Source organism: Parus major, chromosome 3 (assembly GCF_001522545.3).
Source record: "Parus major isolate Abel chromosome 3, Parus_major1.1, whole genome shotgun sequence".
Classification (NCBI taxonomy): domain Eukaryota; kingdom Metazoa; phylum Chordata; class Aves; order Passeriformes; family Paridae; genus Parus; species Parus major.
Genome location: NC_031770.1, coordinates 35,331,740 through 35,353,415, shown reverse-complemented (window position 1 = coordinate 35,353,415; position 21,676 = coordinate 35,331,740). Strand labels below are relative to the sequence as shown.

The window sequence follows — 21,676 nt, the reverse complement described above, 5'->3', positions numbered from 1 at the left end:
TCCTTATCTGATAGAAGACATTGAGTCACATGCAAGGCCAAAGTAATTGTGTCCAAGAGCCTGGCATATGATAAGTAAAACTACAGAAGACAAGCCTTTAAGGAGAGAGGGGGATTCTGAGAAGAAACAGAGATGCCTAAGGATCCTTCATAGTTAAGGCAATAACAGGTGTTTTAATAAAATTACTCTAGCTGGCTCTAATAAAATGTGCTAGTTTTGCTTGATAAGTCAGAAAAGGTGTTAGGCATGTGGATTTCATGTGCCTCTACTGAATTACTGTTTTTCAGAATTTACTCAGAAGGGTGGTTAAAAATAGCTGAATCTCTAGGATTCACTCTGCTTAGGAAGATGGCATTTGTTTTAGGGAGCCCTGCATTGAGTGAGCAGTGGGTCCTATGTGTGTTTTTGGAAAACGGTACATTTACATAAAATTCATATTTGTGCTCTCTTTAACCATCAGAGAGGTCATAGTTGGAAAAGAAATGTCTTACAAGATTTTATAAGGTAAATATTTTTACTAGAAGCTTTCTGTTACAGAATTGAAGCAGTTAAATAATAAATGATAATTACATTTTAAACTTATTTTAATTTTTTTTTATTTTCTGTTTTCTCACTAACTGACTGCACAGAAAGTGTTTGTTCACTTTAGAGTGTAACTGCAAAATGTGCTTTTATGTACACTTGGAAAATTCTCTGCCAGGTTGTTGAACTTCAGCCAGCCTGTTTGATGTGCTGTTATTTATTTGGACCCCAGGGTCAGCAAATAAGCTCACTCATGACAGATTTATCTATCAGCAAGTGCGCTACTTTCTCCTTGTTCTTTCACAGGCTCACTCGAGGCTGGAAATCCCTCACAGAAGCTGAGAACCAGGAAAAGAGCAGTCACGGGAAACCTGAGTAGCTGAAACATAAGATACACTGCACATTCTAGAAGTGATAATGTAAGAATGACAGTTTGGTATCTTTAAATGAGGAACTGCTCTGCGTATCTTTTAAAAAGGAACATCATCAAATAAACACTTCCAAGGAACACCTGTTATCTATAAATAATAATAGTAATAGTAATAATAATAATAATAATTTGTGAATTATTCAACTCATATCATAGTTTTCCCTTTTTTCTGGCTACAAAATGATTATGTTTAGGAGTTCAGCATCTGGCACTCTGATGGTTTTTTCCTGCATCCCCACTGGTGTCTCAATGGGATCCTTTTTGGTCGTGTTAGCACTGTGAGAGAGCAGGTGAGCTTCCTGGGTGCCCAAGCTGTTTCCTTATACTGAGGAAGACCTAAGGCTTACTGCTGTGTACCTTTCACACTGGTCCTTTCAAACCAGGCTTTCTGCTGGAGAGAGACCTTGCAAGGGGTGGGAATCAAATCTGGGTGATCAGGAGTAGGTGACTTGTGTGCACAAGTGGAAGTCAAATGCTGCATCCTTTACATCTAGCCCCTGAAAACTAATCTTGGGGATTATTCCCACTTATTTATTTATTATTTATTTATGGATTATTGATTATTTATTTCCCACTTTCACAGAATATATTATTAATTTGGTGGCTGATTTTTTTCCCTTTATGCCAGTAAGAGATTTATTATGAACTGCATTCATGTTCAGTGATACCCATAATATATTTTAAACTCAGTGTGTTGAGGAATAATTCTCACCCTGGTGTCTTGGCCTGCAATCCACAGATTAAAATACAGATTCAGATTGGGCTCCAGGTTGGAGCTTGAGACAAGAGGCCATGCATTCCAGCCTTTGGGAAAACAAAGGACATGAAGACAGGTGACCGCAGCCAGGTGAATAGACTACTTGAGAGTAACGGCAGGAGCCGGTGGCTGCCAACCTTTTGGATAAGGCAACGCCAGTGCGGTGAATGAACACGGAGCGGGGAGGCAGGAGAAGACGAGAAGGAAGAGCGGGACTGACGCCCCGGGGGAGACTATGACAGTGTAAAACTCCGGGGTTTGGCTGTATTTGGGTGTGCCCTGCTCTCCGCTGGCCACGTTGCTGAGCTATAGCGTGTGGTTACTAGAACAGAAAAAGGCGCCAGCGAGTCAGGGGCAAGGCTGGGGGGTCAGGTCTTTGCGAAACCCCTCGCTTGCCTCGGAACCCTCGGTTCCCCGTAAGCTCAGGAGCGCGGGAGGCGCCTCTCCCTGCGCCGGGCAGAGCGCGGCCCCCGCCAGCCTCGGGCCGGAGCCAGCCGCTCCCTGCGGGGATCTCCCGGCATCGCCTCCCTTTCGGTTTCGTTTCATGTTCTCAGGCGGGCCGGGCGGTGCTGCGGGAAACGAAACTGGGCGGGATCTGCGCGCCGGGCCGGGCCGGGCCGCGCAGGCAGCTGGAGCGTCCGCGGGTCCCGCAGCATCGGCAGCCGCTCGGAGGTACCGGCGGGGCGGGGGCGCGGGAGGAAGGGCAGGGGTCCGTGACAGATGGCCCACCGCGCTCGGTGACGGCAGCCTGCGGTCATCTTCGGTTCGTGTGGCTACGCCTGGCGTCATCGCTGCTCCAAGGGATATGTTAAGTGCCGTCGGGTTCTCTTCTGAAGGAACTGATTCTAATGATGGAGGAACGTTACTGATTATTTTCCTCCCGCAGAATTCAGTGAATGATTCAATCTTTTTCTGTTAAGAAATCTGCTAAGAAATCTTCTCTAATCCCTAAATTCTCCACAATGCTTTCTAAAACTGTTGTTCCAAGCAATGATTTCCAAAATTTTTGCAGACCTATCATTGGAATTGGAAATTCGAATTAGTTTCCTATGAACTTTGTTACTGGCACCAATTTTCTATTTCATATCGTAGCAGTGACCTATCTACCAGGATTAGGGGCTGCTTTTATTCTGTGTCTAGAGCAACAGACACATCTTTGAATGTTACTTTGCAGCATCTATTGAAGATTGTGTCAAAATGGATTGTGAGTATGTGGCGGCGATCAACCGGTACACTCAAGCACGTAAACTTGAAGTGCAGTACGTCACCGTCAGTGAGACCGGCCCACCTCATGATCGTGAGTAAGTTTACTTTGCATGTCAATAACTAGCAGGGCTCTTCCTGCAATGAACAAACCGTGTAAAGCTTGCAGTCACAACTGTTAGTTTGCTGAAAGTACATACGTAGTGGGAAAGCTAGTTGAAACGGTGAGTTGACTGGTAGACGCATGGGGAAAATGTCATGTGATACAGTTTAAAGAGAAAGACTTATTTCAAGGGTGATGGCTCTTTTTCAGAAAGTACCAGCAATGAACCTGCTACTTACTAGTAACTCTATTGTATGTTATGCATCTCCTCTCAGAAGGTGGATTGGGTTACAGCAAGAATTTCAGTTTGTGATTTAAATGCTTCAAAGCAGTGTTTACAAAGCATTGTTGATTTCTAACCAGAAAGGTTGAGTGTATTAACTGATTGCATACTAATGTATTTAATGTGTAGTATATTTTTTAACATCTCTTACAAGAAAAGAGTCTTTCTGCTTAAGAAGTTTTGCTTTCCCTTTTAAAGACAATTACAGGTGAGGGAGTATATTTTATTTTTTAGCATTGATATAGTGTATTTTTTTTCCCTTTCCAAAGGTTGTATGTACTCAAAATCTGTAATATTTCCTTGTGTGAATTTTTAAATTTTTTTTGCTAGTTTGCATGAAGATGAGCCTCATGCTAATAATTACGTTTCTTTTGATGTGTTGTTGCATGTTGTCAGTACAGCCTGCACATATATTCTTGAGCCCAACTACCATCCCAGAATAAATGAATAAATACTATCTGGACCTTATAATTATAATTATTATTATAATTATAATATTAATCAGTTGTCTTAATTTTTTCCCCATGTGGCTCATGTAATTTAACAAAGTAACCCTTATTGCAGTAAAGACCACAGCTGTGATCATGCAGCAACATCTTCATTCTTCAAAAGTGATGACATGGGATTGACAGAACTTACATACATTCCAAATAACTTATCCCATTTATTGTGATTTTTCATTGTTTTTCTGTGTCTAATGTTACGTTCACAAATGAAATTCAACCCATTGTTGTGGTATCTAGGAAAATCCTGGGTAACTTGGGTTATTCCAAGGATATAGTGTAAAGTGTCTGGCTGTAGTGATGTGTGCTGTAAAACTCCTTCAGTCCCCTTGTGCTGCTCTTTCCCAGTGTGCTGCCTGCTAACTGGAAGCATTGAGCACTGCAGGTTGTGAGCTGGCTCCCTAACTCTTCTGTGCTGTGTCCCATTTCATAAATCTGGGGCCTGATGCAGAGATACCTCCCATGGTGTCATGGTTCTGGTGCTGTGGCTGCTTCCGTTACTGTGTCTGACAGGGTCAGTGCTGAGCACAATGTAAGAAAGTTTAAAGAGCCCAGGGTGGCTCAGTCCTGAGCTTTCTTGGTCTGGGACCACAGAGAATGGACAATTAGGCCAGTCCTGCCTAAACTGTTAAGTCTGGGAATTGCTTATGAACTTGGGGTTCATGGTGGATGACTATGACTCTGCCTTTATGAGCAACTCATGTAACTTTCCTGCAGGCAATCCTCAACTTGGTCATGGAGACTCACTGCAGATTTCCTCAGGATGCTTAGATAAAATGATGTCTTTTGGATGCAGTGTCATAGCTGAATGTGTGTAGTATTCAGTGCCTAGGTATGGGTTGACTGACAAACTCCTTCCCAAAGAACAACCTTTCTTACATGTTTTTGTTTTTTCTTTGCTGTTTCCTATGTGTAGCCTATATGGCACACTATGGGTGTGTCTTTTCCTGCTGTTTTTCCCCTTAAGATTTCTTGTTAAGCTTTGCTTACACAATGAGAGCAAGCACTCTTCTGCATCTTCATTGTTTCCCACCCAAATATTTCATTAAAGGGAGGTGGAGAATGAGGTTGGAATAATGAAAAAAGTGAGTTCCTAAAGTCACTATGCTATTTGAGAAGAATTTGCCTGCAGAGGAGCTCACGGTGCTGTACCTTGACTCTGTGAATCCATCTTGTTGGCTGTGAGCATTTACGTGTTCTGCTGCAATCTGAGGCACAGAGGTGCCCCGAGGCTCCAACAGTCACTTTAACTTGGTGCAAGTGTGTGCTGCTGCCAAAGGCGGAAATCCAATTATTTTCTCCTCTGTTGCCTTTCATACAAAGGCAGTATCAGAAACATTAGGAGTTTTGCAGCTGCAGGACAAGTTGGATCTGTAAGGACTGATTTATCTGAAATCCAGCCATTTGTTACGAGGGCACAGCGGTGGATTGACCCCAGGAGGCACTGAAACCCCCAGCCAATTCACTTTCCCCCAGTGGGACAGGTAGAGAATCAGAAAGGTGAAAGGGAGAAAAACTTGTGGATCGAGATAAAGACAGTTTAATAGACAAAGCATAGCTGGATGTGTGACCAAAGCAAAGTAAGGAAGTTGCTTACTCCTTCCCATCAGCAGGCAGATGTTTCCAAGAAAGTGGAGCTTCGTTGTGCCCAGTGTTTACTTGGAGAGGCAAACATTATAGTCCTGGGTATTCCCCGCTTCCTTCTTCATCTCCCAGCTTTTATTGCTGAGTATGATGCTATATGTCATGGAATATCTCTCTGGCCACCTGCCTTGGTTGTCCTTCTTCCCAGCTTCTCACATAGCTCCCTTCTGCTTGCTAGAAGGCCAGAGTGGGAAAAAGGAAAAAAACTTTGGTGCTGTGAAAACACTACTCAGCAGTAGGTAAAACATTGACCCTGTTTTAGTCCCAAAGCCACAACATAGCACCATTCTGGGTGCTCTGAGTTAGTTAGTTATATTTTATTTGTTACATGTTAGTTAGTTACATGTTAGTTATATGCTCTAAGTTAGTGAGCTAGATGTTAGTGTCATCCCCTTCCATCCCATCCCAGTACCATCAGTACTGCATCAGATTCCAATTCTGAATCATGGAGCTGCCACATGAACATGGGAAGCAGGACATGCACAGTTATGGAATGAGGGACAGAGAGTGATCAGCAGTTGAGCACAGAAAGGCAGGACTGGGGCTTGTGCTTGTGTGTTTGTTTGTTTGTTTTGGTGGGGCTTTTTTTGTGACTGCCTTTAAATTCCTGTCTCACAAGCACCAGATGTGGTTTTTGCTCTTACTAAGCAGTGCACATCAAAGGGTATTAAAGGTGAGTGCAATATCGCGTCTGGTTTCCTGAAATCAAGATTAGCTAATTTTTCCTGTGCGTAGTGTTGCACTGCTGAGATGTTGTCCTGATGTTAGGGCTTTACAAACTTTCTTGTAATGATGATCTCATTCATTCTAATGCTTTCTAAAAAAAAAAAAAAATTAAAAAGTAGTTAAGCAGTTAAAAATACTGTTGGAACTAATAAAGTCTATGCATTTGTGACTGGAGAGGAAAATTTAAAAAAATATACTAAAGTATTATGATAATCATAGGCTTGATATAATAAAAACACATTAATGCTTCAATACTTTCCAGTTACCTTATAGCGCTTTGTAGATAATAAACACAAAGTTTAATCTGATAAGGTTGTTAAAGTATGTATGTGGGAAAAATGTAGCAATGTTTTAGACAAGTTTCCTTTATTGCAGGTTCACAGTTGTGGTCAAAATAGAAAATGAGGAATATGGTAGAGGCACAGGTAAAAGTAAAAAAGAAGCAAAAGCAGTAGCAGCAAAAGAAACGTGGAAAATTATTAAGAAACAGGTGAGTAAATAGTGGGATTAAGTTTTGGGGGTTACTGTGCCATGTACATCATATGTAATGTAGTAAATGTTGAGGATGAATATCTAAAAGTAGACCAATAAAATGTTGTTTAATTTGTTGTTTAAGTTTCTAATTCATTAAGTTGAAGTTGTCTTTGTTCTGTGTTACTTGGCACTTCTCTACTTTTTATCACTGAATTGTTTTTCTTACTGTTTTCCTGTAGGGTTGATATATTGTGACTGTTTCCTCCTCTGCTGTTATAGGAGGAGGAGGAAATGTATTTGTCTTTGTTAACCTGCCTTGGTGTATGCAGAGTGGACAGTGGTACTTTTATATCTTGACACCTGTTCAGTGATTCAATGTCTTCAAAACATTTGCAGGGCATAACTCAGTGTGTCTGTTGCCACTCTGCTAATGAGATTACTTACTTTCACTTGTTCTTATTCATCTTTTTTTTTCCTTTTCATTGTATTCTTTACAGTATAGCTGGTTATATACTCTATCTGTACTTGATTAAGTCTAGGTTTGAATTTTGCTCCTTTCCTGCCAAGTGTTTTGCCCTTCTTTATTTGCCATTCTTTATTTTTCTTTTTGACTCTGCTTCTTCGCATCTTTTGTGTGAAATCTTTCCTTACATTTTTCTGTATGGCTTTTACTGTCACTGCAATTACTTTAACGAACTGCTGCATGTTTGCTGATATGTTACTGATGTTGACTGATCATGAGACTGCTGAAAAGTGCTGCTTTTCCCTTTTGTACATGCACAGGAGCATTTGCAGCCCTTGTTAAATGGGAGCAGCAGCAGAATCTTGCTGCCATCCCTTCTTCACAGCTCATTTCCTATATTTTCCTAAAAGGGGTGGGATGAGGCATGGTGAGAAGTTGCTAAAGGCTGAAGTGTAGTACTTGGAAAGCTGGCTTTACATTTATTCAAAATGTAATAATTTTCCTTGGGATGACTGTCCTTTGCCACAAAGGACAGAAAATGGGATTTCTTAAGAGTCTTGGAATGTGGACAAACCTTGCAGATATGTTAGTTCTTGTGCACTGTTTATCTTAATGTTAACCTTAGGTTTTTAAGTTACCTGTTTTGTTTGCTTTATAGCCTAAGAGTCCCTCAAATATGGAAGCTGCAGAGTTAACAACAACTCAAACAACCTCATCACCTGCACTAGACAAAGATTATGTCAGCCTATTAAATGTTTTTTCACAAAGGACGCATCAAGACGTTGACTATCCTAGGAAAACTCGTACTGGAGATGCCCATGCTCCCACGTAAGATATAATTTAATCTTCCTGCTTCCTTCTGATACTTTCCTGTGTTTACTTATACTACCATTAGTTATCCTTGGTCATGTTAGCTGAATCTTTAGAAGGAGTCACGCCATCTGCCTGAGAGCATTATCCAAAAGCTTCTTGAGCTGTCAGGCTTGGTGCTGTGACCACTTTCTTGGGGGGCCTGTTCCAGTGCCCAACCATCCTCTGGGTGAAGAATCTTTTCCTGATATCTGACCTAAACTTATTCTGACTCAACTTCATGCTCTCTCTTTGAGTCCTGTCACTGGTCACCAGAGAGAAGAAATTGGTGCCTGCCCCTCCTCTTCCCCTTACAAGGAAGTTATAACTGCAGTGAGGTTGCCCCTCAGTCTCCTCCAGTCTGAACAGCCCAAGTGACCTCAGCTCAGCTGCTCCTCATACGGCTGCTCCTCAAGGCCCTTCACCATCTTTGTTGTCATCCTTCAGACATTCCCCAATAGCTTGATGTCATTTTTCATTATGGCATCCAAAACTGCACACAGGACTCAAGGTGAGGCCTCCCCAGCTCAGAGCAGAGCAGGACAATCCCCTCCCTTGCCCAGCTGGCCATGCTGTTCTTGATGACCCCCAGGACAGGGTTTTCCCTCCTGGCTGCCAGGGCACTGCTGGCTCAGGTTCAACTTGCCAGTGACCAGGATACACTGGTGCCTTTCCACAGTGCTGCTCTCCAGCCTCCTGTTCCCAAGCCTATACACGCAACCTGGGTTGTCCCATCCCAACTGCAGAATTCGGCACTTGCCCTTGTTCAATTTCACATGATTGGTGATTGCTCATCTCTTAATTTTAGTGTGTTGGTCTCTCTGCAGGGCTTCCCTGCCCTTGAAGGAGTCAACACCTCCTCCCAGTTTAGTCTTGTCAGCAAAATTACTTGGTATCCTTTGAGTCCTGTGTACAAGTTGTTAATGAAGATGCTGAAGAGCACAGGGCTGAGAATGGAGCAGAGCACCACTAGTGACAGGTCCCCAGCCTGATGCCATCCCCATTCCCTGTAACGCTTTGTGCCTGACCCATGAGCCAGCTGCTCACCCATCATTGTAAGCATGGTTATCCAGCTGTGTGCCAGATATTTTGTCCAGAAGGATGCTGTGGAAGATGGTATGAAAAACTTGGCCAAAATCCAAAAAGATTGCATCATCTTTCTTTCCTAGATCAGCTGGGGGGAGTACCCTGCCATAGAAGGAAATCAGAGCTTTCCCTTCATGAAGCCATGCTGGCTGTGACCAATGACTGTGTTGTTATTGATAAACATATCAATACCTCCCAGAATAATCTTTTCCATGATTGTGCCAGGCTCTGAAAGTGGGTTACCTTGAAAGTGCAACAAATTAGTTACCTAGCATTATTATTAGATTAAATATATATTGAAAACACTGTCCTGAAGTGTGTATTTCAGATTTCCATTCCATAATGTCAGTTGATTGTAGTATCTAAAAATCATTAAATTAAGACTTATCATGTGGCATATAAGACTTGATTCCCTGTTGTATTTTACAGGTATTCTGTTAGCTGTACAATTAGTGGTGTTTTGTATGGAAGGGGCACTGGACCTTCCCTAATTGCTGCAAAACAAGCTGCTGCAAAAGAAGCATATGAGAAGGTAAATAAAGCAAGCTCTCTGACAATATGTGCTATATTTAGCCTTATCACAGAAGTTTAAATCTTTGAACCAATTTCCTCATTGCATTCAAAAGCATATTCCATGGATTCCATTAAAGAGGGAAACAATCCATATCTTAATATGTCGGTTGGGCTACTGTTAGTAGAATTTATGTTTCTATATTCAATTCTGGATTAAAAAAAAATCTTAACAGTTGATATCTCTCTGTTGCAGAATAGCTCTGATATATTGTCATTCAAGAATGCACACATATTAAAAATTTCTAAATTCTTACTTGTATACCAGTTGTCTTTTGAGTGAAGTGTTATTGAACTGGCAGGCTATGAACATACTTTTTTTACCATCTTCTGTTGAATCAAAAATCTATAGTGGAATGTGAGAGCCAAAGGCAAGACTCAGAATCAACAGGACTTGCCTTCAGTAGTGTTCCAAGGCAGAGTCTAGTGAAACAATTGCTGATACCATTCTCTGGAGAGCAGAGCTGTTGTCTTCATGTTGAAAACTGTTATTTCCATGTGTGCAAAAAATTATCAGAATTCCAGTAGTGATTCAAACCCACTTTTGAACTGTACAGAACATACAAACTAACTTAAATGGAGTGTAGTTTAAAATAAACTATGGCAGCATGGGGGAGGGAAGGATTCTTTTTTACTTTTAAGTACTTTTAAAATTATTTGGCTGTTACTGAGCATATTCAATGCTTTTTAAGGTCAACCATGTAATTAATTAATTGACTATTACAGGTCTAGGAGCCTTTCTTAATATTTTCCTATATTGCAAACCCAGTGATCTTTTTATTTTCACCAATGTCTGAAATTTACTACCTCAAGCAGAATTTGTATACCCGTTAGTCTAAATTTGGGGTAGATTGGTTTTGTTTTTAATTTTTCCCAATTCTCAGTGATGTTTGTGTAACAAGCAAAATATGACTGGCAAAAAGTAGTAAAGGTCCAGTACTCCTGTATTTATAAAAAGGGGTTTATTTGTTGGCTGTCATTGAAACATAAATCCTATGTTTTGGTTTCCATGGTACCATGATGGAAAACCAGGAAATATAAAAAGAAAACAAGTTTGTTTACTTTTTGTGATGTGATAGTGTATATCCATTGTAGGTGTTGGTGTTGCTTTTAATATTACTTTTATGCTCTTATGACATGGGTGGGGGGAGGAAGGGGAAGAACCACTGCTAAGTATTTGGGGTAGGTTTTTTTTATTCAACCCCAATTTAGTTATGAGTTTTGCAGTGTTTTCATGCTGAAGACATTGAATGTCAATTTGTACTGACTCAGATTTTCAGTTCTGCTGATTACATATATCAAAGCCTAACATTTTCCACACAGCAGTTGCACATGCAGCAAACAGCAAAGATATTTGCTTTCCATAACTCTTACTCTCATCCTAGTTTTGAATAGAATCCAGACTACTTTTGTAAATATGTCTGTATAGTACACTCACTGTGACAGGGCCTTGTGGTTTTCCTTTCTCTAGGAGAAAATTGGGCAGTTGCCTTTCCTCTGCAGGGCTTTGAATGTTTAGTGCAGTTAACAGCTTTCTCTTTGGACCCTTTAATCTTCCCTCTGCCCACTTTGGATGGCATTTTTTGCACTAGGGATTTGTTCATGTGATTTTGTTAAACATTCTTGGCTTTTCTTTTTTTTCCAGATGGAAACTGAAAGATCTAATGGCAGTTGTACACTTAACAAATGTAGCAATTTCTCTGAAGTGTCAACTGGGTCTGACTCAGAGTAAGTTGGGTTCACTGCTAATGTGATAACAATGTATTTGCTAATCTTGGAGGGCAGTGTTCTCTAAGTCTAAATATATAAAAGTATATAATTTTATTGTTTTATTGCAGTATAGAGCCATCTAATTTTAACTTCTGTTCCTTATACTTTGGAGCAAAGTTTGTTCTACTTGTGCAATTTTATGTGAGTCTGTATGGTAAAGCTTAGAGCTTTCTGATTTATTCCTGTTTTGCCATAGGTAGTTCTTTCAGAAGCATTTTTACTGTGATGTAAATGGATTAGCCTACCTCACTCAATAGCCTTATTTCATCCCATTTTAACACTAATTTTGCTGTTGTGACACTTTTGTGAACTCAGTGTAATTCAATTTCAGTACTTTCCTGTGCTCCATATTCTGCTTTCTTCTCTCCCTTTTTTCTTTTTTCTCCCCCTTTTTTCATTCTACATGAATCGTCATTTCCACCAAAGGGAAAAATTTGCTTAGCAAAAGAAGCTGAACATACATTGTTTGATATGTGATTTGAGAACCAGCAGTTTGACTGTAGTGCCACTACTACTTTTACATTCTTATATCTTCTAGATATCACAGACTCATTTCATAATAGAAATTATGGAGAATATTACGAAGTGGTGTTATTTTAGTAGCTTTCAAGCAGGACGTTTTGTAGTTTAAATCAGTCATGATTGTTAATGCCTTTTCAGGTTTTGCTTTAAAAAGTGTGGGGTTTTTGGTACTTCTTTTCTTGTGACAGTAATTTTATTAATTATTGTGTTACTTTCACCTAAAAATAGTCCATTATTTTTCAATAGAAACAGCATTTGCTTTGATGACCCATCTGCACAGTTGGTAGAAAAAATGAAAGACATGACAATGTCTGAAAAGCCTTCACTTTTTCAGGTATAGTATGAAAATCATCTTCCTCATAATGATGTTTTAGACCCTGAATGGGGCATGCTTCTTGTAAGAGTGTAACATCAGTTTGTTCTTTTATCCACTAATCATTGGAAAATACATGCATTTTTCCTAAGAAAATTCAGTATTGTTAATCATTACTCATTTCCTTCTGTATTGTGGATCAAATTTATGTAGTGTTTAAGAAATGGTACTATAACCAAGAGAAGGGTCAAACTAAGCTAATTTTTTGCAATGATAATGGTATGTATGTTTTTGCAATGGTAATGTTATGCATAGCTAAGATTCATTCTTATGACATTGTTTACATAAGGTATGATCATATTTATAGGCAATTCCTAGATACATTATCAGACATGTTTTAAACCAACTACAGTGAAAATATTCAGGATACCTCAGAAAGGCTTTTTTTTTTCCTGTTTTCCATGTAGAGAAACGCACAAAATCCTGTCCTGAACAAAAGGTATGTGTTTATTTTGAGATTGCCATCTCCTGTAAACTATATTGCAAATATCTTTATTTATTTTTTTATCTCTACTAAAGAAATGCTGCTATTGGGAGGTACATTTCTTTTCTCATCATGTGTTAGAAGAATGGCTCATTATAAATTTTGCTTTTATCCTTGTTAAAGAAAATTGGCAGCTAATTTTGCTAATTTAAGAAACAAGGAAGAGGAAAAAAAAAGGTCAGATTCAAATGAAAGTTCACCAGATGTGGACACAAATGCTGGAGAAGAGAATGGGAGTCCACACACTGTCAATGAAACGTAAGAAGGTTTTTTTTAAATTAATATTTTTAAGGCAATAACAGTATATATGAATCTAGATTTATTTTTTTATTTATGGTAGAAGGAGGGAAAATACTACTGTAAAAAGAACGTTCAAAGAAAATTGAAATTAAATTTCTTTTTCGTGGAAATCTCAAATCTAGCATAGAAATTGACAAGCAATGGTATTTAAAGCTCACAACCAAACATCACTCATGTAAAGATGTGAGGGTAATCACCTGACACGCCTGAAAGGGTCAGTTTCCCATGTTGTTTTAATCTCCAAGGCTGTGGTTTAGATCTGTAGATTTGTCAAATGATCACTAGGATATTGTAGTAGATGTCAAGATTGTAGATGATCTGTAAAGATTATTTGATACTCTTAATTGAAAATTAAGTATAATTAAGTGTGGTTTTCCTTTTTTTTTTTTTTTTAAAGATTTCTCTCTCTTTTCGAAAAAATAGAGGTTATTGGTGCAGGTGGTTTTGGGAATGTTTTCAAGGCAGTATCCAAGTGTGATAAGACAGCCTATGCAATCAAGCGAGTTGAATTCACAGAGTACGTACTGTGTATTTACTTCTGTCTTTTAGGACAAACTTAATCAAGATTTTAATACTTTGTTTTCTCTGTTCAACAATAATAGGAGCATTTAGGTGATTTTCATTATTGTCTGTCCTTTCTAGTAAACTGTTTTCTTTATTTCCAAGTAAGCTGAAAGTGGTGCTGAACCTTTGTTAAATTTTGCATGTAATGGGTTAATTTCTGATGGAGCTGTAAAAATGTAGGTGTGCTAAGTTCTCTTTTCCCTGAACACAGTAGCAGTGCTCTGGTTGCTAATATAGCAAAATGTGTATGAAGAAAACCGGATGATTACTAAAACACTGAAAGCAGTCCTGTTACTTTTGACAGGCTACATGGAAAAATTCCAAATCAGTAATGCAAAATAACTATAATTACAGAAAATAGAAAAAATACAAGTAATAAATTTTGTGGTTTGTAATTGGAAAATGCTTTATATGTGACCCATGTAGTCACTACTCTCAAGTTGTGTTACTTGGCTTTTATAAATCTCAAGAGAGAATTATGATCTTAATTTTTTTGAAAGTAATTTTCTGTAACCATTACCTAGTGGAGTATTTTATCAGCAGTTGAAAAAATTAATTTCTTTTAGGTTATCCATTGAAAATGTTTTTAATTGTTGGAGATACTTGTTCCTTAAATTGTGTAATGTGTACATATTCCTTTGGATTCTTGTGTTCCTTGAAAGTATGTGTTATTTTCATTGATACTGGTATCCTAAGAACTATACTGAAAACCTACTGGTTCTTCAAGTAATGACTGCTGCTCTGCTGGCAGGTTTGCAGCTATTTGCTCTTTCAGATTTTTTTGAGTGGGGATTTAAACACTTTTTGCATGTTGAATAACTGAGGAGGTGAAAATAACCCCACCAAATTTGTAACTTCTGTTTTGAACTTTGAACTTATATGAAGGACAATATTATGCTTTGTTTTTAAATTAATGTAAAACTATCTGTATCCTGCCACTTGACAGCATATCTTTTATTTAACTTTGTATTACATTGTAATAGGGAAATGCCTTATTTTTTAAAATTCTTTCCCCTGCTCCTGACAGGAAAGTGGAACGGGAAGCACAAGGACTTGCAAGACTTACACATGAGAACATAGTGCGGTATCATTGCAGCTGGAAAGGGTACGACCGTATAAAGGACCCGGACTCAAGGTAACTACAGAATAATAGTTTGCATTCACAAACTTTTTTGCTGTAGTGAACTTTATGCTGTTGATAATTGGTTATCAATTATTATACGAATATAAATGCACACATGTGAAATCATACTGCTAGGTGAAAATGCACAATACTTTCCAGCAGCAGGTTGTATGTCATTAAGTATATTTCTATCTTCTTTTTCTTGATTAAGATAACATGATTTTATATTTCTCTCCTCTCTCAATATATGAAACTTAATGAATGTGTAGAGGAGAGTAAGACTGTAGAACTCAAAATTTGGGGCAAAAACTAACAATAGAAACTAAAAAATTTTCTGACATTTGGCTACCAAATTCCTGATCAGAAGTTTACTTTTCATAGTAAGTACTGGTCAGCCAGTAACTATCATAGATTTAATTATTTCCCTAAGTTAATTTTTTAACCGTGATGCCTGAAACAGTTTTGATTGTTTAGAAAAGGAATACAAAATGAAATGTTCTTTAATTTAGAGGTACTCCTTTGACACTGAGACTTCTGGTAAAACAATGCTGAGAGTTTTACTTGTAAGTTAGACTAAAAACTTTCCCAAGCTCCTTTGGTAAGCTTTTTTCACTAGTTGTGAATTCATACTCTTCAGACAGGCTGTCATACTTACTTAGAGCCATAAAATATTAATGGATTCAAAATTATGGTTGGCATGACACCTCTCCATAACTATGCTCATTAAATGAGAGTAAAATGGGGGGGGGGGAAAGTCTGTCAAAACGGAACCATTAATATGTTGGAGCCTCAATATCGTGTATGTATTTTACATTAAACAGTTATTGGGTAAAAGACAGAAAAAAAGTCCTCAAAGCTGAGCACCCAGACTGGAAGTCGTGCCCTGACCTCAAGGCTACAGAGAGTCCTGAGCCATTTAATGCTTGTTCTTTCAGTGCCTCGAGTAGCTTTATTCAAGGGCACTCATCACACAATGTACATTGGAAAAAACAGTGCATGCTTCTCTTTGTATTTTCCTTCCCCTCACCATCTCCAGCCTCAGCCTATCCTATGGGCTTCTCTGGAATATGTGAGGCTGCCAGATGGGTGAATGTATTTAATCTAGATTTGCAGCTCTCAGAAGAGTTTCTGTGACTAGCAGTCCAATGTCAAAAATGGTCACTACCTTCATGACACGACAGAGTTGGAAAGTACATGACCATTCTGGGCAGGATAGGAAGGCAGGTGCTGTGTTTCTGAAGCAGAATAGAGAACATATGTCAGGGACTCGGAGCAGTTCCTACAAGGTCATATGGGAACCAAGGACAGTGGTATTTCTTCCTGAATAGGACATGCCTCTAGATATGAGGGAAATTGAACTTGGGCTCTCAGAAAACTTCCAGTGTGAAACTAGAAAGCAAGCAAAACTTCAGAAATATTTCAGGAGTATGTAGCAACTGAGCAGGGATTCTTTGGGTTGCAGTCCTATTTATTTAAAACAAATTCCTCTAGGATCTTTTTTAAAATTAAGGGACTTGCAGACTTTGTTTTGGGTAACTCCAAAAATAATTATTAGCAAAAAAGGCCTTTGAAGATGATTTGGGAGGAATTGTATCTTGCCAATTTTAATTTTAATTTTCTTTTGAAGCCAAAATTCAGACCAAAAAATTTGCTGTCTTTTCATCCAAATGGAATTCTGTGAACAAGGAACATTGGAAAACTGGATTGCAAAAAAGAGAGAAGACCGAAAGTACCATGCAGTGGCACAAACCAAATTTTTACAAATAGTGAAAGGGGTGGAATATATTCATTCTGAAGAGTTAATTCATCGAGACCTCAAGGTACGTAGGATAGGTAAAGAAATAAAGAAAAAAAATTGAATTTAAAGACAGTATACTTACTGGAATTTCAGAGAATGTTAAATTGTTATAGTGCTTGCTTACTCTGTTACGTACCCTAGCAATGTGCTTCTTTGGATATTGCTAGTGATTTTCTTTCAGCAGCTGGCTGAACCTCATCTTAAAATCAAAAGGTAAACTTGGAGGAACTCAGAATGCAATTCTGAATTCAAAGAATCAGTAGTCCTCAGCTAACAGGCATTTTCAGTGTGTTACTGTTGCCTGTTGGAGAAATAAAAGTTGAGTCCAGAGAGTCTGCTCTTGCCATATTTTAAAGGGATAGTTTATCCTAATACATGCTGTGTTTGATAACATGCTCTAGTTACTTTTGTCCTGTGTATGCATACAAATTGTTTGAATGTTACAATTTTGGATAGAATTTCAGTCTCTAGATGTGCACAGTCATAAGAAGATTTTATTTCAATATAAAGATTATAAGGGACAAAGCCTTCATGGCTTCAGATGGAACCTATAATATTGCTTAGAGAGTTTTAAATCACTCACTTTATGAAAAAAAATCATTAGTGTGGTGGCATTCCTAGAGTTAAGCTAACTTCCCTGCCTGATCACTCAGGAGCCACTGTGGAAGTCAAATTCCCACCACCAGAGACCTTGACAGCTGGGACTGAAGTCCCTTCACAGCAGGCTGCTCCAGTGAACCCACAAATGCCTCACTTGACCCCTTCCACACCCCGGCTGTATTTGATGCTCAAGACGGGGTTCAAACCCTTGACCCTGAGATTAGGAGTCTCATGCTCTACTAGCGGAGGTAGGAATAAGGCTGTGGTCGATCAGGAGTGGTATTCTCCAGTTTAATGTTCCTACTGAATCCACACACTGCTCACTGACTTTCCCCTCCCCTGTGGCAGACTGGAGAGAAGAACTGGAGGCACAAAAGGAAAAGAGCACAGGTTTATATAAGAAAAATTTACTGGAAACAGCAATGAGATAAGAAAAGAAGAACAAACAAAACCAGTAATATTATTAAAACCAGAAGTCTAAAAACAGAGTGATTCACATGCAAAAAATTCACCTTGGAGCACTACCTGTTCATGGCCATGCTCCTATTACCCAGAAGTGAATCCTTCCCCCATTCCCAGAAAATGACATGAGGTGGTATAGAAGAACTGATTATTGTACAAACTAACCCTCTCCTGACTAAAACCAAGTTATGCTGCTAACTCTTCTACCTGTATTTGAATTGAGAACCTTCCTCTCCTCTTTGATCTGCTGTCAGCTTAGGTGTTTGGCCACCTGAGGTATCCATAGCCCAGAGTCAAAGTTGCAGGATAGGTTCAAGCTGAGATTAAAGTAATTTGTGCCTGATAGGAACAGAGTCATTAAATAGTGTAGCCAGTTGCAGGTACTATATTAAATATGTGTGGACATGGTCAGACTTGAACAGAACAACTACACTGAGCATTCTTTACATGAAGATCTCTTCCTGTTGACTATTAAGTATGTCCTGGCCTTATGGTCCTCTAGAGCTTCTTTGAGTAAAAGATAGTGTGAGGCTATTTGGTTTGGTTTTGTTTCTGAATGTTTTAAAAACATTCAGAAGATGAAGTTCCTTCACCATCTTTGAGAAACTTAATTGAAAAATATATCATTCTGTTTTTAGTTCTTTGTGTTCTGGTTTTGGCTAGGATACAGTTAATTTCTTTTCAAGAGGTGGTACAGTGCTGTGTTTTGGGTTCACTATTATAATAATGCTGATAACACTGATGTTTGGTTGCTACTAGGTAGTGTTTATTTTAAGTCAAAGACTGTTTTTACATGGAAGGGGGGCTGATCTGGGCTTAGGGAGGGAATCTGGCATCAGTCAGTGGGTGGTGAGCAATTGTATTGTGCATCACTTGTTTCTCCTTGTTTTGGTTTGTTTTTTTTTAATCCTTTTATCATTATTATTTACCATTGTTATTAAATTTTACTTTTGTTTCAATTATTAAACTATTTGTAACACAGCTTACATGCTTACTTTTGATTGTCCCTCCCATTCCACTGTGTGGTGCTTAGTTGGTTGCCAACTGGCCTTAAGCCATGACACGGTCAAATTTTAAAAGGGGAAGTTTAATGGAAATGTGAAAGTGATACTCTGGGATACCTGTAGTAAGCCTTAACACTGCATTTAATTTACTACATGTGATCCCTTTGTGCCTAGGAGAAACTCTGACTTGAGTGGAATTCCATGTGAGACTAAATGCTTTGACCAAGCGTATGAAGTCCTGGCTAGGATTGAAGAGTGAAAAAGCACTTTGGGATATTAGAATGTTATATGCGCAATGTATTTGAAGAGCAATTAAAGCATGATACAGTTATGACTGAGCTAGTGGGAAAAAGGTGCAGTTACTGCAGAGTGTATTATTTGAAGTCTAGTTTGTGTTTTTAAAAATTGATTTAACTTATTTCTCTTTCCACACCATTGGTTTCTTAATGTTACTTTCTGAACAATTACCAAATTTTATGGGGAACACTTCTGTGGCTGATTATGCTTGATGATAAACCTTGGTCATTTGGTGATTTTTTTTTTCTTCTTTTCATTTATATGTATGAAAATAGCCTCAGAATATATTCATATCACACAAAGAAAAAATAAAAATAGGTGACTTTGGTCTTGTGACTTCTGTGGCATTTGAGACTCTAACTGAGGACAGAGGAACAAAATCATATATGGCACCAGAACAGGTAATTATCCTGCTGTATGAGTATCTCCATAAGTAGATGTGCGCTATAAACTCAGCATTGGATGTTTTCAATCTTAATCTCAGTATTAAAGCATGTTGTCTTAAATTCCTTGGTATGACTGTATGCAAGGATAACTGTATCCTGGAGAAAGTGTATTCTGTAACTGGATAACTGTATTCTGGAGAACACAAGTGTGTTCATGTTTTTTTGCTTTGTGTGAACATACAGTTTGACACTGCATGCTGTAAGGAATGCTCTTGTAAAACCAGGCTGCCAGACATATATTTAAATTTGAATTTTGGGCCCCTGTTAATTGCATCATTTGAGTTTCTCTGTTTCATTATTTGTCACACGACAATATTGGCATGCTTTATCTGTACAGGCCTGTAGAACCTGTAATTTAATTTCAGGGTGTTCAGTGTGACATAGTAGTCACTATTTAACAGGTCTGAGGCAGAAAGGGTTAACAATTAAGAAGGATATTGAGTAGGGCCAGTCCTGTAGCCTTGGGGTGGAAATTTTTGCTGACATTAAATTTTGCTTTAAGAAGTGCTGTTCTCCAGTTGGATTTGATGCCTGTATTGTTCTGTTCTAATCTTTCTAGTCTGGGGCCAGATATGGAAAGGAAGTAGATATTTATGCACTGGGATTAATTTGGTTTGAAATTCTTTCGGCATTCACTTACCATGAAAAAGCTAAGGTATGTAATCTTTAAATTTAAAAACTCCCACTTTGTTGTTGTTGTTGTTGTTTTGCCTTGCTGCTGGTATCACATATTGATAGCATTCTAGAAGGAATCTCTTTATCTAGAGTACTATCTCTATTTACATTTTTTTCCTTAATTCATTTCTGTGAAGCCTGTAAGACCTCACACCTTAGCTGAAATGTTGTAACTGAAGGAAAAAAATACTACAGTTTATTACACTTCTGTCCTACTACATACACACTAAAGCCTGAGCATGCTAAAGGACAAAGACAAGCAAAAAAGGATGTCAAGTTTCTTATAAATATTTTTCTTTGACGAGAAACTTAAAGGGAGTATTTTTCTAATTTTAGAAAATAAAAATTATGGATGGGTGACTTTTGTCTCTGCCATGCTCTTGTCTTCACTGCACAGTGGAGCAAGAAGAGTTTCCACCAAATCAAAACCCTTGCAGTTTTCCAAGATGAAAACAAAAGTATTTGAAAAACATTGCTTGAAGTGAAACAGATATTATTTCAAAAAGAAAATCCCATGTTACTTAAGCTTTCTTTTAAAAGGTATCTTGTATATGTTTTGAGCTTTTTATGTGCAAACCTTCATATTGGTGGGAGATATTGATGTAGCTGCTGGGTATCTTGTCTAAAGTAACTGTGGTTAGACTAAGACTTTGAACAGTTAGTCAGGTCCTTTTGCCAGTGTTAGAAAATCATACCAGTGTGTCTGTTCAACTTGTCCAGCCACCTTGCAGTACTTCCTCAGATCTTCTGTTCCTGCTCACAGTTGACTGCAAATGCATGCACAGTCCCACAGTGTTTACAGTTGGAAAAGCATCCTTTCCTTAAACTATAAAAATCTTGTGCTCTGCAGGCAGGTGGAGAAGTTATGTGGATGGAAAGTCCTAGGATGGTGTTCAGCTGCTCCATTAGATTAGGAAGAATTTCACTTAATGGAATATGATAAACTCTAGTGCTGGCAAGCCCTGCTGCGAGAACATCATGTAAAAGCAAAGCTGATTATTCTGTGCTGAGTAACTGGTTCAGTTCATGATACCCAACACGTAGGGTCACAGGCTTAAAGCTACTGCTAAAGAGTAGGGGAAAAAACTCGAAGTTCAGAGGAGCTGTTGTTTTACTGGATAGTGGTTGTAAAGGGCTTGCTATGCCAGGCTTATAGGGATCCATAAGACTAGCTGATGATATGGGATACACAGCTAAGTCCAAGAACATGACTGTCATCTTCAGGCAGACATTAACACTTAACAGCAAATGAATTAAGCAGACTGTTTAACCAGAAAGCCACTTGCAGAATCACAGAATGACTGAAGTTGGAAGGGACCACTGGAGGTCATCTAGTCCAACCCACCTGCTCAAGCAAGGTTCCCTAGAGCACATTACTTGCACTTGTGTCTAGTGTATCTCCAGTCAGGGAGACTCCACAGCCTCTCTGGGCAATCTGTTCCAGTGCTCAGTCACCACACAGTAAAGAAGATCTTCCTCATGTTCAGGTGGAGCTTCCTGTGCATCACTTTCTGCCCGTTGCCTCCTGTCCTACTGCTCAGCACCAGTGAGCAGAGCCTGGCTGCATCCTCCTGGCACCTCCCTTCAGACACTCACAGCCATTGATGAGCTCCCCTCTCAGTGCCTCTTCTCGGGGCTGAACAGG

The 21,676-nt window shown here is 38.8% G+C and overlaps 2 protein-coding genes across 7 annotated transcripts in view; one reads left to right on the top strand and one right to left on the bottom strand.

The window, feature by feature from the left end:
• Positions 1-828: 828 nt before the first annotated feature.
• EIF2AK2 (eukaryotic translation initiation factor 2 alpha kinase 2) overlaps positions 829-21,676 on the top strand; it is a 23,683-nt gene continuing 2,835 nt past the window's right edge. The window contains exons 1-16 of one of the 6 annotated variants that reach the window (XM_033512622.1): positions 829-941; positions 1,147-1,242; positions 1,692-1,799; positions 2,884-3,010; positions 6,547-6,661; positions 7,767-7,936; positions 9,473-9,575; positions 11,259-11,341; positions 12,152-12,239; positions 12,686-12,717; positions 12,886-13,020; positions 13,460-13,579; positions 14,654-14,761; positions 16,377-16,569; positions 19,186-19,311; positions 19,916-20,011. In XM_033512622.1, coding sequence (XP_033368513.1) covers positions 2,907-3,010; positions 6,547-6,661; positions 7,767-7,936; positions 9,473-9,575; positions 11,259-11,341; positions 12,152-12,239; positions 12,686-12,717; positions 12,886-13,020; positions 13,460-13,579; positions 14,654-14,761; positions 16,377-16,569; positions 19,186-19,311; positions 19,916-20,011 — 1,473 coding nt within the window. In that variant the 5' untranslated portion in view covers positions 829-941; positions 1,147-1,242; positions 1,692-1,799; positions 2,884-2,906. Of the gene's footprint in view, positions 942-1,146; positions 1,243-1,691; positions 1,800-2,272; positions 2,382-2,883; positions 3,011-3,037; positions 3,137-5,618; positions 6,119-6,546; positions 6,662-7,766; positions 7,937-9,472; positions 9,576-11,258; positions 11,342-12,151; positions 12,240-12,685; positions 12,718-12,885; positions 13,021-13,459; positions 13,580-14,653; positions 14,762-16,376; positions 16,570-19,185; positions 19,312-19,915; positions 20,012-21,676 lie in introns of those variants that run through there. The other 5 variants (XM_033512624.1, XM_033512623.1, XM_033512625.1 and 2 more) reach the window with 5 other exon arrangements.
• Positions 5,326-21,676, bottom strand: part of GPATCH11 (G-patch domain containing 11) — a 26,168-nt gene continuing 9,817 nt past the window's right edge. Inside the window, exon 9 of the mRNA XM_015621472.1 lies at positions 5,326-5,619. The gene's annotated coding sequence lies outside the window, so the exon portion shown is untranslated. The remainder of the gene's footprint in view (positions 5,620-21,676) is intronic.